The sequence below is a fragment of the Tamandua tetradactyla genome, chromosome 6 (assembly GCF_023851605.1).
Source record: "Tamandua tetradactyla isolate mTamTet1 chromosome 6, mTamTet1.pri, whole genome shotgun sequence".
In the NCBI taxonomy this organism is placed as follows: domain Eukaryota; kingdom Metazoa; phylum Chordata; class Mammalia; order Pilosa; family Myrmecophagidae; genus Tamandua; species Tamandua tetradactyla.
Window position 1 is genome coordinate 38,259,781 of NC_135332.1, and position 12,230 is coordinate 38,272,010.

Sequence of the window (12,230 nt, forward strand, 5' to 3'; positions counted from 1 at the left end):
ATGAATAATAATAATCACAACAGGCTATTACAAATAATGTAATGCAAAGGGGCAGCACGAGGACATTTTCTGGGGATGATGAAACTGTTGTGCATCTTGATTATGATGGTGGTTACATGACTCTATACATTTGCCAAAACTTATACTATTATAGACCAACAAGAGTAAATTTTACTGTCTGTAAAAATAAGTAAGTAAAAATGTAGTAATAGGGATTTAAGATATAGTTCTCTCTCAGCTACTGACCTTGTAACTACTATGCTAGCCCCCTCAGGATTTTATCTCAGTTCAGTAAGTGTCAGCTTGTGCTTCTCTACAACTGGGAAGAGTACCCCCACTCCTGCTTTGTGATGGACAGAATATACATTCAGGCAGCAGAGCCAAAGGGCAGTGGACTAGGGGCCAGAGCCCTGCTTAGGTGCTGACTGGTGGGGGTGGGCTGTAGGCTGGTAAACCTGGCTCCTCTTGGACCCTGATGTAAAATGTGGGGGCTGAATCAAGTAAGGCCTTTCTACCTCTGAAAGTCTGTGGTTCTACTGTAAAAATCCCAAACACAGTCCAGTTAGCTCTGTCTGCATTTTGTTATTGAGAAAAATAATAATAAACAATTACCTTTATAACAACTGGCTCTTCAATACGCAAGATCCCAGATAATTTGGGAAGCAGCCTGCAGTGAGGGAAAATGTTTGGATTTGTGGTGTAGGCCTTAAAGTGCTTTCTAAAAATCATATTAAGTAATGATTGATAATAAGCATGGCCTATATAGGCTTGCAATGAAAACGGGGCTTTAATGAACCTTTTCACATTCGTTTACTTCCACCTCTCACCTTGGTCCCATCAATTCTACTAGAGAGGAATTATTATCTCTGTGTAGGGGATGGGGAGATTCAGGGTCTAGTCACCCAAGGCTATGGCTGCGTTAGGATTTTCTAAACATTTCACTTTGCCAAGACCCACCGTGGATTTGGTACAGGCTTTAGTGTTGAGTATATTCCATTGTCTCCGAATCCTAGGAAAATTAATTGTGAAATGTTAATTGGGCATCAATTCATGCTTAACTTTCATCTGAGGAACCACAACTTTATGTTGCCCCTCATGCCACATTAACTCAGTTTACTGTAATAATTAAAAACAATAAGTGTAATTGTATCCTTATTGTTTTAAATACTCCATAAATTGAATCCAGCCTGAATTTGGCCAGCCTAGAATCTGCTGGAGAATTGTGTGATGCCTTTGGGAAACTACAAACACGTCTTTTTGGAGTTTTCAGTGTAGTAAGGGATAAAACCAGTATTTATTAAGCACCTACGGTGTACCACCACAGCCTGTACTGCACCACATTGGCTCCAAAAGGTTGTGGGCAGAAGTGAATGCGTGTGTGTGTGTGTGTGTGTGTGTGTGTGTGTGTGTGTGTGTGAGAGAGAGACAGAGAGGGAGGGAGGGAGGGAGGGAGAGGGAGAGAGAGGGAGAGAGAGGGAGGGAGGGAGGGAGGGAGAGAGAGAGAGAGGAGAGAGAGAGACTCTGTCTGAAGCCTTCTAGTACTACTCAGCCTACATCCCAGGTCTTCGTGGGGAGGAGGTCTTGGGCTATTTCAATCCCATGCGTTTTACTATCTCGCCATAGAAAGCCTGAGTAACTTGAGAAATACAATATATAACGAACGGATTTGGGACGGGTTTCCCAAAATAACTACCGTTCCCAGCCATCCCAGAGACGCTCCAAAACTATTTCTCACAATGTATAAAAGTTTGCTTTGAACCCCATTCATTTGACCTTGACTCCTATAAACCTATTTCATTACATATTTTAAATGCCGTGTGATTAACGCGGAAACCTTTCCTTCGGCAATTTCTTGCCACTAGAATCTCGGCAGTTTCTCAAAGTTCCAAAATACCCTTTACCCGGCACGGATTCGTACCTCTGCCTGGGAAGGGTGGGGAACGACGGAGGACGTGCCGATGTGGAGGGAGAGCCAGAGAGAACTTCCAGCGCGAAAGGAAAATAAAACTTGTGGCTGGTGTTTGTACGGGAGGGTCTCCGCAATCCTGAAGCCCCCCGATCCTGGGGGTCTGGGTGTTCGCCCGAGGAGCGCCAGGGTTTAGGTTCGCTCCCGACGTCCTTGACCTAAATTTCTGCGCGGTGGCTGGAAACAGGGCGCAGAGCCGGGCGGGCGGCTGGTGCCATCCCCGGATCCGGGCTGCAGGGACCGGCGAACTTGAGCGGAGAGGCCGATTTAGAGGGGGTGGGGGCGTATTTTCCCCCGACGGGGCCACGAGCCGCAGCCAGCTCTCCGCGCCTCGGCCAAGCCGGATCCGCCCGCCCCCCGCAGCCCATGTGATCTAGGGAAGTAGGGGTGCGCTCTCCCTTGCCCCGCTCCCGGCCCGCCCGGAGGCGGCGTCCCCCGGGCCGCGGGGTTCGCGCGCCACCCCAGTCGCTCCATCCGCGGGGGGCCGGGTGTGCGCGCGCGGGCAGGCGGGGGCCGCACCGGGGTGCGTGACGTCACCGGCATTGGTTACACGACGTTCTAGAACTCCGCCCCACGTGCGCCAGGGAGGAGGGGGAGGAGGAGGAGGAGATGGGGGTGGGGAGGAGGAGAGGGAGAGGTGGGGATGGGCCGGGGGGGCGGGGACGGGGGGGTGTGCGAGGCCGCGGGGCTGAGCTAAGCCGAGCCCACGTGTGACGGCTCTCGCCGCTGCCCCGGCTCCACCGCTCGCAGAGAGATTCGGAGGAGCCCGGGCGGGGGGGAGGAGGAGGGGGAGGAGGGAGCGGGAGATCTCGGGGCTCGGAGCCGGCCGCCGCTCCGCTCCGATCGCTGTGGGGCTCGGTTTTGTGGGGGTGGGGGGGCGGGGGGGCTCAGATATGGAGGCAAATGGGAGCCAAGGCACCTCCGGCAGCGCCAACGACTCCCAGCACGACCCCGGGTAAGTTTCCAGCCGCTGCCCACCGCGCCGCCTCGGGCTCGCTCTCCTTGCGGCGGCGGGGACGGCGGTGCGCGGAGCCGGGCATCTCCCGCGCCCCCCCGCCCCCCCGCGCCCCGCGCCCCCCCCCCCGTGGAAGTTACACACCTTTGGATTGCATTTCCCCGTCACCTTCTCCCCCACCCCACCTCCCGGCTCTCGCTAGCTCGCTCCCCCTCCGCTTTCCTTTTAGCTTTTGTAAGTTACACGTCAAAATGGCCGATCTGACATCGGTGCTCACTTCTGTTATGTTTTCTCCCTCTAGTAAAATGTTTATCGGTGGACTGAGCTGGCAGACTTCACCAGGTAAGGGAGGGAGGGGGGACGCCTGGGTCCCCCCCCTTCTTGGCTTCTTTATTGCTCTTTGTTATCCCAGTATAGAACCCCCCCCCCCGCCATTGGCTCCCCACTTCTCCTGTGCAAGGTTATTTTTTTAAATAGCAAATCCTTTCCGAGCCCTCTACGCGACCTCTGTTGCCGAATTTCCCCCGCGTGTGCAAGATATGCAAAACCCAAACAGAATAACAACAGAAAACTACTTTTGGTTTTTGTCCTTGATCAAAATTTGCATTGCTTTTTTTTTCCTCCATCCCCCCCCATCTCTCTCTTTTTCTCTCTACAGATAGCCTTAGAGACTATTTTAGCAAATTTGGAGAAATTAGAGAATGTATGGTCATGAGAGATCCCACTACGAAACGCTCCAGGTAAACCATTCTCTTCTGGATTTTGTCGTTATTTTAGAACAAAGTTTAAGCTTTATTTTTGGAGGTGTCTTCGGAAGTAGCCGAGCGGATTTAGAATGGGGCTGAGGCGTGTGGATGGTCTCGAACGTTGCTCTGTAGCCCCCACCCCAAAGGTTATTGTTAATTGAGTCTGAACTCTGGATACAGAGATGCCCAGCACTCCGCTTTAAGTCATTTTCCCTTCGTTTCTTTTTCTCCTGTTTAAAATGACATTCAGCTTCATTCACTTTCCACGTAGTTTTTTTTTTTTTTTTTATGTATGCATCCGCGACACCCCGGGCTCTCCAAACTCTTAAGCCTCCTCTTAGAAAGGTGGGTGAATCTTTTTTTCTGAGTGCCCGGCTTTCTTCGGAATAAAACAAAGCGTGGAGAAAAGGAAGGGAGGAGGAGGAGAGGAAACTGAGGTGGCCAAAGAGTACAGACACCAGCATTCTCCCAAGTTACCTCCACCCGGCCTCCTCCCGTTCCACCTCCCCCATTAACCTGGATATTTTCTCTTCCGAGGTGGTAGACTGCAGGCAGCAGGGAGTTGGGGGAGGGTTGTGAGGAGTAGGGATGCTGTGGGGGGGGGGGCAACTTTTGCTCCCCATTCTGCATTACATCTCACTCCCTGTCGCTATCAATGGTGTCACATTTTCTTGTTTGTTTTTCTCCCTCTTTGTCTCATTTCAGAGGCTTCGGTTTCGTCACATTCGCAGACCCAGCAAGTGTAGATAAAGTATTAGGTCAGCCCCACCATGAGTTAGATTCCAAGACGGTATGTTGCTTTTTGTTGTTGTTGTTCACCCCTTTTCAGGAACGAGCTGGGCATTGACAGCCCCATTTAAAGGGACAGCGCCTTTCTTTGCTTCAGCGTTGGGAACTGGGTACTTGTAGGCAGAGCTTGCTAGTTGGCTTAAAAGTTTGCGGTGGTGGCTGGGTTTGGGGTTTTCCTTGTAGAGCTCGCCCCATTGCAGCTTCAGATGCTGCTGAGAGAAGACTTGGGGGTGTTTCAGTATGGGGAGGGGCCATTTTCTTGGCTGAGGGAGCAAGCAGGGACACTCCATCAGAGAGCAAATGCAACTTTTCTTTGTCAGTTGAGCACAGTACAGGATACCAACTGTGGCTGTGGGGATTGGCTTTTGGAAGGCACAGCCTACTTTACCATGGGGGTGGGGGTGAGGTGGGGGTGAGAGGGATGAAGGAGAGGATGGGGTGGGGGGGGGCGCTAATCGCAGGTTCAGGCAACAGGTTCTTCTTGGGGTACTTGGAGTTTGCAGTGGGTTTTGAGAAGGGAAGGAGAACGCTCCCAGAGCCAAGCTGGGCATCCAGTGGGTGACTCCAGATGACATGAAATCTAAGGCTGATAAGGCCTTGGGTTTCAAAGTGATTTTTTTTCCCCTTTCTTTCCTAGATCCTTTGAATTGCATGTGGGCACTTTTATAGAATTAGGTTTCTAAATCCAAAGTTAGAGGGGGGATGTCTCTTAAGTAGAGGTTAGTTAGAAAAGGAAGAAAAAGTGTGGGTAGATTACAGTTTGTTAGTTGGAAATAAATTTAATGGATGGGGGAGGGGAATTTGCAGTGTGTTATTAAACCTCTGCGTTGGCTTCCTTGCTCTCCACCTTTCCCTTTATGTCTACGGATGTTTCCCCATAGTTTTTATACATCTGATTAAATCAGGGTCTCTAAGGTGATGTTGAAATGTGATGCTGGGCTGTATGGGAGAAGGCAAGAAGCCGGGTCTAGTCCCAGCGGCCTTTTCTAACTTGCATTGTGACCTTGGGCAAGTTGTTTTCTGCCCTTGGGCCTCAGTTTCCTCTTTTGTACAAAAAAGAAGTGGAACGAGGTGATATTCCAAGTCCCTTTAGACGCTAACTTTGAATGGAAGAAAAGGAAAGAAAAGGATGGTGGTGGGGGGAGACCCTAGCCAATCATTGGTGCACTTCAGTTCATTTTGCAGATTCAACCTCTTTCAACCTCTGATCAAAGAGGTCGTGTCATGCCACCCCCCCAAAAAAAGAATGTACATTGTTAGTCGCTTTATTAATTGCGCTGGACTTGTCATAGCTTGCAGCTCAGATATTTTTACACTTTTAGATCATTTAATTTCAGGGATAATGATTTATAGGGTGACAACGAATGCCTGAAAAGTTTTTTCTTTCTGACTTCTTGGTTAGACATTTCAAAGAACTAATAAAATTACAGAAGAAAAACATTTTGAAGCAAAGTCAGGAATTCGTGATGTGCCCCCTCTCTCCCCCAGAGTGGGAGAAATAGCATTCGGTTTCTATGGTGGCTGGTGGGTCATAACCCTAGTATCAGGTACAAAGCCTGCAGTTTGCCCTCCCTGATTGTTTGTAGACATGTTTTGGTGGCTATTATGTAGTATAACCTAGCTTTTGACTTTGTTTCAACGTTCAGTGCAGGAGCGGTTGGTTTATTGACATGGAAACGAGGATCTTGTTTACCGTTACCTTAAAAGCTTTGTTTAGGTAACGGCCATTCACATCCAAAATAGTACCCTAGTCTTCCTAGAGGACTTGTAGATACAGTAAGTAGAGCAGTACCTAACTAACTAATGTTTTAATTTTTGGTAGTTTTTTTTTTTGTTGTTGTTGTTGTTCTCATTTGTTTGTTTTTAAAAACTAGTTGACAGGGACGTGCAAAAGGTTGGGATTTGCCATACTTATCTTGACCCTCCCTCTCCTTTAGAGATCTCAGCGTGTAAACTTTGCACACTGAAGAACATTGTGGTATAACACGCTCTTATCGCGACACACAATCCAGGAGTTCTGAATTGGCTTTCAGTTTTGTAATTTTAGATTTTCTTTAGTGCTGTGCTTTCTTCACCGCGCCCTACTTCTCCAGCTCCTGGCCTGCCCCTCTACGGGTCCCTTACCTTTTACCGCACGAACAAGGTGACTTTTATTATTGCAATTGTGTGCCGGTCAGCTTCAAAAAAAATACCTTGGGACGTTTGGTCAACAGAATGGAAAATCCACACCTGTTGTATTTCTCTTGTAGACAAGCTCTAGTGAGTGCTGAACACACCTGTAGATGCAATAATGTTAATGTTTATGAAAAGGGTAGTTTCCTAGATCAAAGATTTTTGTCTATTTTAGTTTTTGAAAAAAGTAATCTCTCATTTCTCAGGTGATGTTTAAAGGTAGAAAACATGCTGCAGCCTTTTATTAGGTCTCTGAACTATCTTAATAAAAGCAGTAAATCCTCCTATGTCTTACTGGCTGGAATCCTGGGGGTATAAATCATGGAACGAATGAACTATCTTTGGTGTGCCTTTTTAGCCCCCTTCGGTGCTTTTTCCCAGGGCATTACTCTCTCCCCTCATCCCACAAGGCAGAACTGAAAACAAGATTCAGATTTACATTTTAAAAGGGGAAAATTTTAATATGAAAGCCAAAGCTCATAAATAAATAACTTGTAGCAATATTCATGCCACTCTCTACACTGAATTTTACCCAGAGATTTGTGACATTTAGAAATCTAATGAAAACCAACAATGGAAATATTTTTTATCCCTCCCTCTCCGTATCACCCATCTAGTAACCTCTCCTCCCCGTTCGCCACCCCCTCCCCACCAGCCGGTTAGATTCGAATCCTTCTGTGGGAATTGTTTTGAGTTTTAATGCCAGTCCCTGATTGAGAATCATGTGCTCTGCAAGTGTCTGAACTGGAATATAGACTGTTTTTCCATTTGGATTGGGATAGTGAGAGGGGGAACACCCTAATTGTACACTAGAGTCTGACATCTTTTTTCCAGTAATTTTTTTTGCCCTCTCCCCATGATGGCCTTTCTTCTCTAACATGGGGTTGGGTTGCTCATAGATCGCTGTCTACCGTGGTTTTCAAATCCAGGTAGATTATGTGCGTATGCTTTCTTTTTTACTTATTTTTAAAATAATGTAGTCATGCTCCACCGTTTTTGACACACGCATTCTTTTGAGCTGTAACTACAGAACAGATTAGCTTTTTGATTAATCCTAGGCTACCTTCCCTTTTGCTGAAACAAGTGAATTAGTTCAAGCAGAGCGTCGTGTTGGATATCTGTGAGGATTTTTTTGGGCTGTTGATATTTAAATGGTTTTGGTAGCCCCTTCCCCTCCTGTGTTTAGTTCTCACCAGGGAGAAGAAATACTATTTGGTTACTTACTGCTGGAAGATACTTACACTTAATTTGCAGGTTATGATTTTTTTTTTTTTCAATTATAATGATGCTCCCATCTTTTCTCCCAGCCATGCATTGCAAATTAGATGCAGGTACCATTTACTATTCAGTGTCTGTGAAAGAGAAGCTCTTGCCTAAATAAGAACACATGCGATCTGCTTTACTAAGAACGTCACACATTGAAATACAGACAAGCTAGGACTTTTCAGAAAGGCTAGCTGTGTTTGATACACAGATCAAACCCTAAGGAAGTTTGAAATTGCCTGAGAAGTTACTAAAATCTGGGTTATAAGCCTGAGAAATGAGTGATTAATACTTAGGTGATTAATCATGATTTTTTCCTCCCCTTGAAGTACTGAATTGACTCCTGTTTTTTCCATTTTTCTTCAGATTGACCCTAAAGTTGCATTTCCTCGTCGAGCGCAACCTAAGGTAAGTAGGAAAATCAATAATAGGATTTTAGCTCTCAGAGATTGTTGCCAAGGATTTCAGGTTTCAAATGGGAATTGGCAATGAATCCTTGAAGCCTGGTACATGCCTTCCTTCAGGCAGCCCATGGCTGTGAAAATCCAGGCAAAGAGCTTTGTGAGATAACTGTGCACCTCCACGTTAGCCATCCCAGGGTGGGTCTGAGCATGCATTTGGGGGCAGGGACAAGCCTGTTCCTAAGTGGGAAGATATGACTGTCTGTTGCTAATTTATGCAACCATTATATTTATTTTTTAAGCATTGTTTAAATCATACAGGGAAAAATTGGGCATTTCCTTGTGACTCTGCTTTGGAGGGTACTCTTTTGAGGCCTCAGAAGTTGGAGTTTATGGAGAGGAGAACAATTTAAGTAAACAGCTTGTCCTTTCTTGGAGCAAACAGCCCTCGGAGAACCATAAACTCTTGAATGAGAGAGAGGAAGCAGTGGATGTCTTGGTTTCAGGTTGGTTGGATAAATCAGGGCACACTTGAAACCAACCATGCTTCTTATTTGTGTGAGTGCTGGTTCCCAGGTGGAGAAGTTTTGAAAATGTTGTAACCTTGTAGGAGTGGTACTACAAGACTTGCTGAAAAAATTAAGATAGGGCTTCACTTTTGCAGAAGTGTGTAGCTAACATTGTTTCCTCTGCCAGGTGTAGATATAAGAATGTAGCTGCAACTAGCTTAAGGTTAAATTTAAAGGGCTTAGGGCTTATGTGTTAAATTTACACTTTTTAATTATAGTGTTTTCTTCTCTATATAACATAGGAAGTAATGCCCCCCCCCCCCCCCATCTTGTGGTCTCGGGACTCTTAGTTAAAGAGGAAAAGTTGAAGCTTTGTTTCATGGGTCACAAAGGGAAAGGGCTTGTGGCTTTAACAAATTCAGCTTGTTTCTTTAATGTTTTTTTAAAGGGAGGAATGGTTTTGCACGTTACTTAGAAAAAGTTGGTATATTTTGAGAATTTCAGGTCTGTAGCCCACTATGAGATTCCTTCCTTCCTTCCCTCCTTTTCTTCCTTCCTTTCCTCTCTCTCTCTCTTTCTAGAAAGAAACACAAATCTCAAAGTAAACATAGTGAAATATTTCCTGAAGGCGTTTTTGTCCTAATGCTTAAGCAAATAATAGGAATTAATGAATCGAAGAGGTTAGGTTTTCTGTACTTAACACAAACTTTGGGATTGTCTCAACTGTTTAAATGTTGTTTTCCAAACTGGTATGATCCTTCACATTACAGAAGACTTCTGAATTACCAGTATTTCCCGTGTTTAGTCAGATTGCTATTTCTTTCCATAAGGGTGAATCTTCACATTTCCAGGTTAGTCATTTGATCACTCAGAACTAGTGTCAGATTACCCTATAGGGAAACTGGAAAAATCCCTGAGCTGGTCAAACCATGATGGTGACGTTTCTCCTCCCCTTTACTGTTCCTTAGTACCACCCCTGCCCCCTGCCCCCAACTTTTTTTAAAACCCAGGAAAGCAATATTTGACTTTAATATACTATGACATTTGGTTTTTCAGTGATGCATTCAACTTGAAAATGAGGTAGAATATTTGTCAGACTTGTCAAAGCATGTCCCCCCAGCCCATTGCCCCAGTAACTCTGAGTATGGTGAATTGTCAGACTTTTTAATTAAATGCCAGAAAGTAGTGTACTGGTGGGCACAAATCCGATGGGGACAGTGTTGGCAAAGGCTTCACCAGTGCAGAGCCCACCACTGTCCAAGGGGCCGTGATGGGGATGTATTTGACCACACATCCATCTGGGATGAGGCAATTTTCAGCCACCATATCTCTGAACTCGTCAGTTTTAAATGAGGTAAATCCCTGCTTCTTAGAGACGTGGATTTTCTGGTGGCCAGGGAACTTGAACTTGGACTTGCATGGTGCCCCAGTCACATGCTCCTTGTTTTGAAGCTTGGTGCAGATGGACATGATGATGGGCCAGTGTGGACCCTGGCTACTGTAGTTTGGGGCTTTCCAAAGGTACCTCGCATACCTGTCTGGAGTCTAGATTGGGGATGGCACGAGGTCAGACATGGCCATCAGCAGGATAGGGCTGTCTTCAAGGTCCCGTAGGACAGCCCATGTAATGAGGCCGCAGTCTGCAGCCACTGCACACCAGGCCCCATGGGGGAAGGACGGTTGGCTTAATTGGCTGCAGAGAATGGTTAGACTCTTAGCTGTGAGTTTCATTAAACAAGCTGGGGGAGGGTGTCTTTCCATGGAATTCTAGGGATTTAATAATAATAACTTACTTTCGGTGGCATCCTTTACTTTAAAAAGGACTTTCCTGTCTATTAGCTTCATCTAAAGCCCTGTTCTGCAGCATTTGACTGTCATCCCAGCAGCTTACCTTTCCTTGGTCTCAGTTTGCTCATCTGTGGAATGGGGTTGATGATAATAGCCCCCTCAGAGGGCAGCTGTGAAGAGGACAAGAGCTGGCATGTGGTAACTTGCCATCACCCTCATCAATTTTATCATTGTTGGCTTCGTCGTCATCGCTACTATCAAATGTTAGCAAGCGTGGTACCCTGGTGCTGCCACTCATTAGCGATGTCAAATTGGACAGTTTGTTTAACTTCCCTAAACATCAGTTATCCCATATCATACAGTTTTTTTTCTGCAGATTAAATTAACTAATAAAGGTAAAACACTTAAAATAAGACCTGGTATTTGGGAAATATCAGATAAGTGTTACCTGCTACTTTTACTATTACTTTATTAGGTCCTCACACCAGTCCTGTGCGAGGTCAAGTACCAATGATGATGCTAATTGAATTTCTGGGCCAGGTACCATTCTAGGGGCCTTATATGCATTAATTTAGTTAGTCGGCACCACAGCCTTATGAGATGGGTACGTATCACACTGTTTTATAGGTGAGGAAACTGAGGCAGAAATGGCTGACAGCCTGGATCTAGAATGGGACCCTTTCCCAGTATGGAATTCTGTGGGGATATCATCCCTTCATTATGGAAGGGGAGACAGAGTCAGAGAGGACGGGGTGGGAGGAGATGGTTTAAGGAGCGGTACCACGGCAGAGCCCCCCCGTGACGTCATCCCTCTATGTGACACCAGTTGGTTGGGTCTCTGCTTCCGACCCCTTGGGGCATCTTTTCTTCTCAGGAGGTTCTGGGGTTGCTGTACCCCTGCCAGGAAACCTTTGATAGACATGCGGTGATTGGGAGTGGGTCAGAGTAGAGGGACGCCTTCTTGTCTACGGTTATTTCCAATAGAATATGAGCCTGGCCACTAGGTTTCAGACTGAAGTTAATGTTGGGGGCCACAAGCCAGGTGGCAGGAGTTGAGAATTTGAGTCAAGCCTTATTTATTTATTATTTATTTATTTCCCTTTGATAAAACATGCATGTGTGTGTTAGGGCTGCAGTGGTGGGTGAACCGTCCCTGTGCTTGTGGGCTTGGTGAGGAGCTTGTAAATGATAACGTCAGCCTGTGTTTCTGTTAAAATTCAGTTCTCTGCTTTCTGGCTGTCCTTCCTTGCTAATACTCGCCAGAGAAATATTCCATGGAGGTGTTAAAACAAGACTAGTGGAAAGAAGCTGTAACTGAATATGAAAGAATACCCTCAGCAGTGAGGAACAGATTTCATATTAGTAATGTCATAATATTCTATATTATGTCATATAAATAAAAGTCTGTTTTGATCAGAATTTCTGTGAGCGACCAGAGGAAAGGTTCTAAGTCCTGCAGTTCGTTTATTCCCGTCTGCCGTGTAAATGTTCATATCTCAAGTGAAGTGTCGGGGACCTTTATTAATTAATAGAGGGGTGACTCTTTGGAGACTCGTGGCCGTTAATTAGTGAAGTATGTTTTGATCCGGAGAAGATAGGTCCATTTTCGTTATCTTCCTGTTTCTCCTGATGATTATTTCA

The 12,230-nt window shown here is 45.9% G+C and overlaps 1 protein-coding gene and 1 pseudogene across 7 annotated transcripts in view; one reads left to right on the plus strand and one right to left on the minus strand.

The window, feature by feature from the left end:
- Positions 1-12,230, plus strand: part of MSI2 (musashi RNA binding protein 2) — a 501,147-nt gene that overhangs the window by 105,573 nt on the left and 383,344 nt on the right. For 4 of the 7 annotated variants that reach the window (XM_077164874.1, XM_077164873.1, XM_077164876.1 and 1 more), the window contains exons 1-5: positions 2,623-2,921; positions 3,223-3,263; positions 3,580-3,661; positions 4,373-4,457; positions 8,258-8,299. In XM_077164874.1, coding sequence (XP_077020989.1) covers positions 2,860-2,921; positions 3,223-3,263; positions 3,580-3,661; positions 4,373-4,457; positions 8,258-8,299 — 312 coding nt within the window. In that variant the 5' untranslated portion in view covers positions 2,623-2,859. Of the gene's footprint in view, positions 1-2,622; positions 2,922-3,222; positions 3,264-3,579; positions 3,662-4,372; positions 4,458-8,257; positions 8,300-12,230 lie in introns of those variants that run through there. The other 3 variants (XM_077164875.1, XM_077164878.1, XM_077164879.1) reach the window with 3 other exon arrangements.
- On the minus strand, positions 10,394-10,500 carry LOC143689265 (small nucleolar RNA SNORA70; annotated as a pseudogene).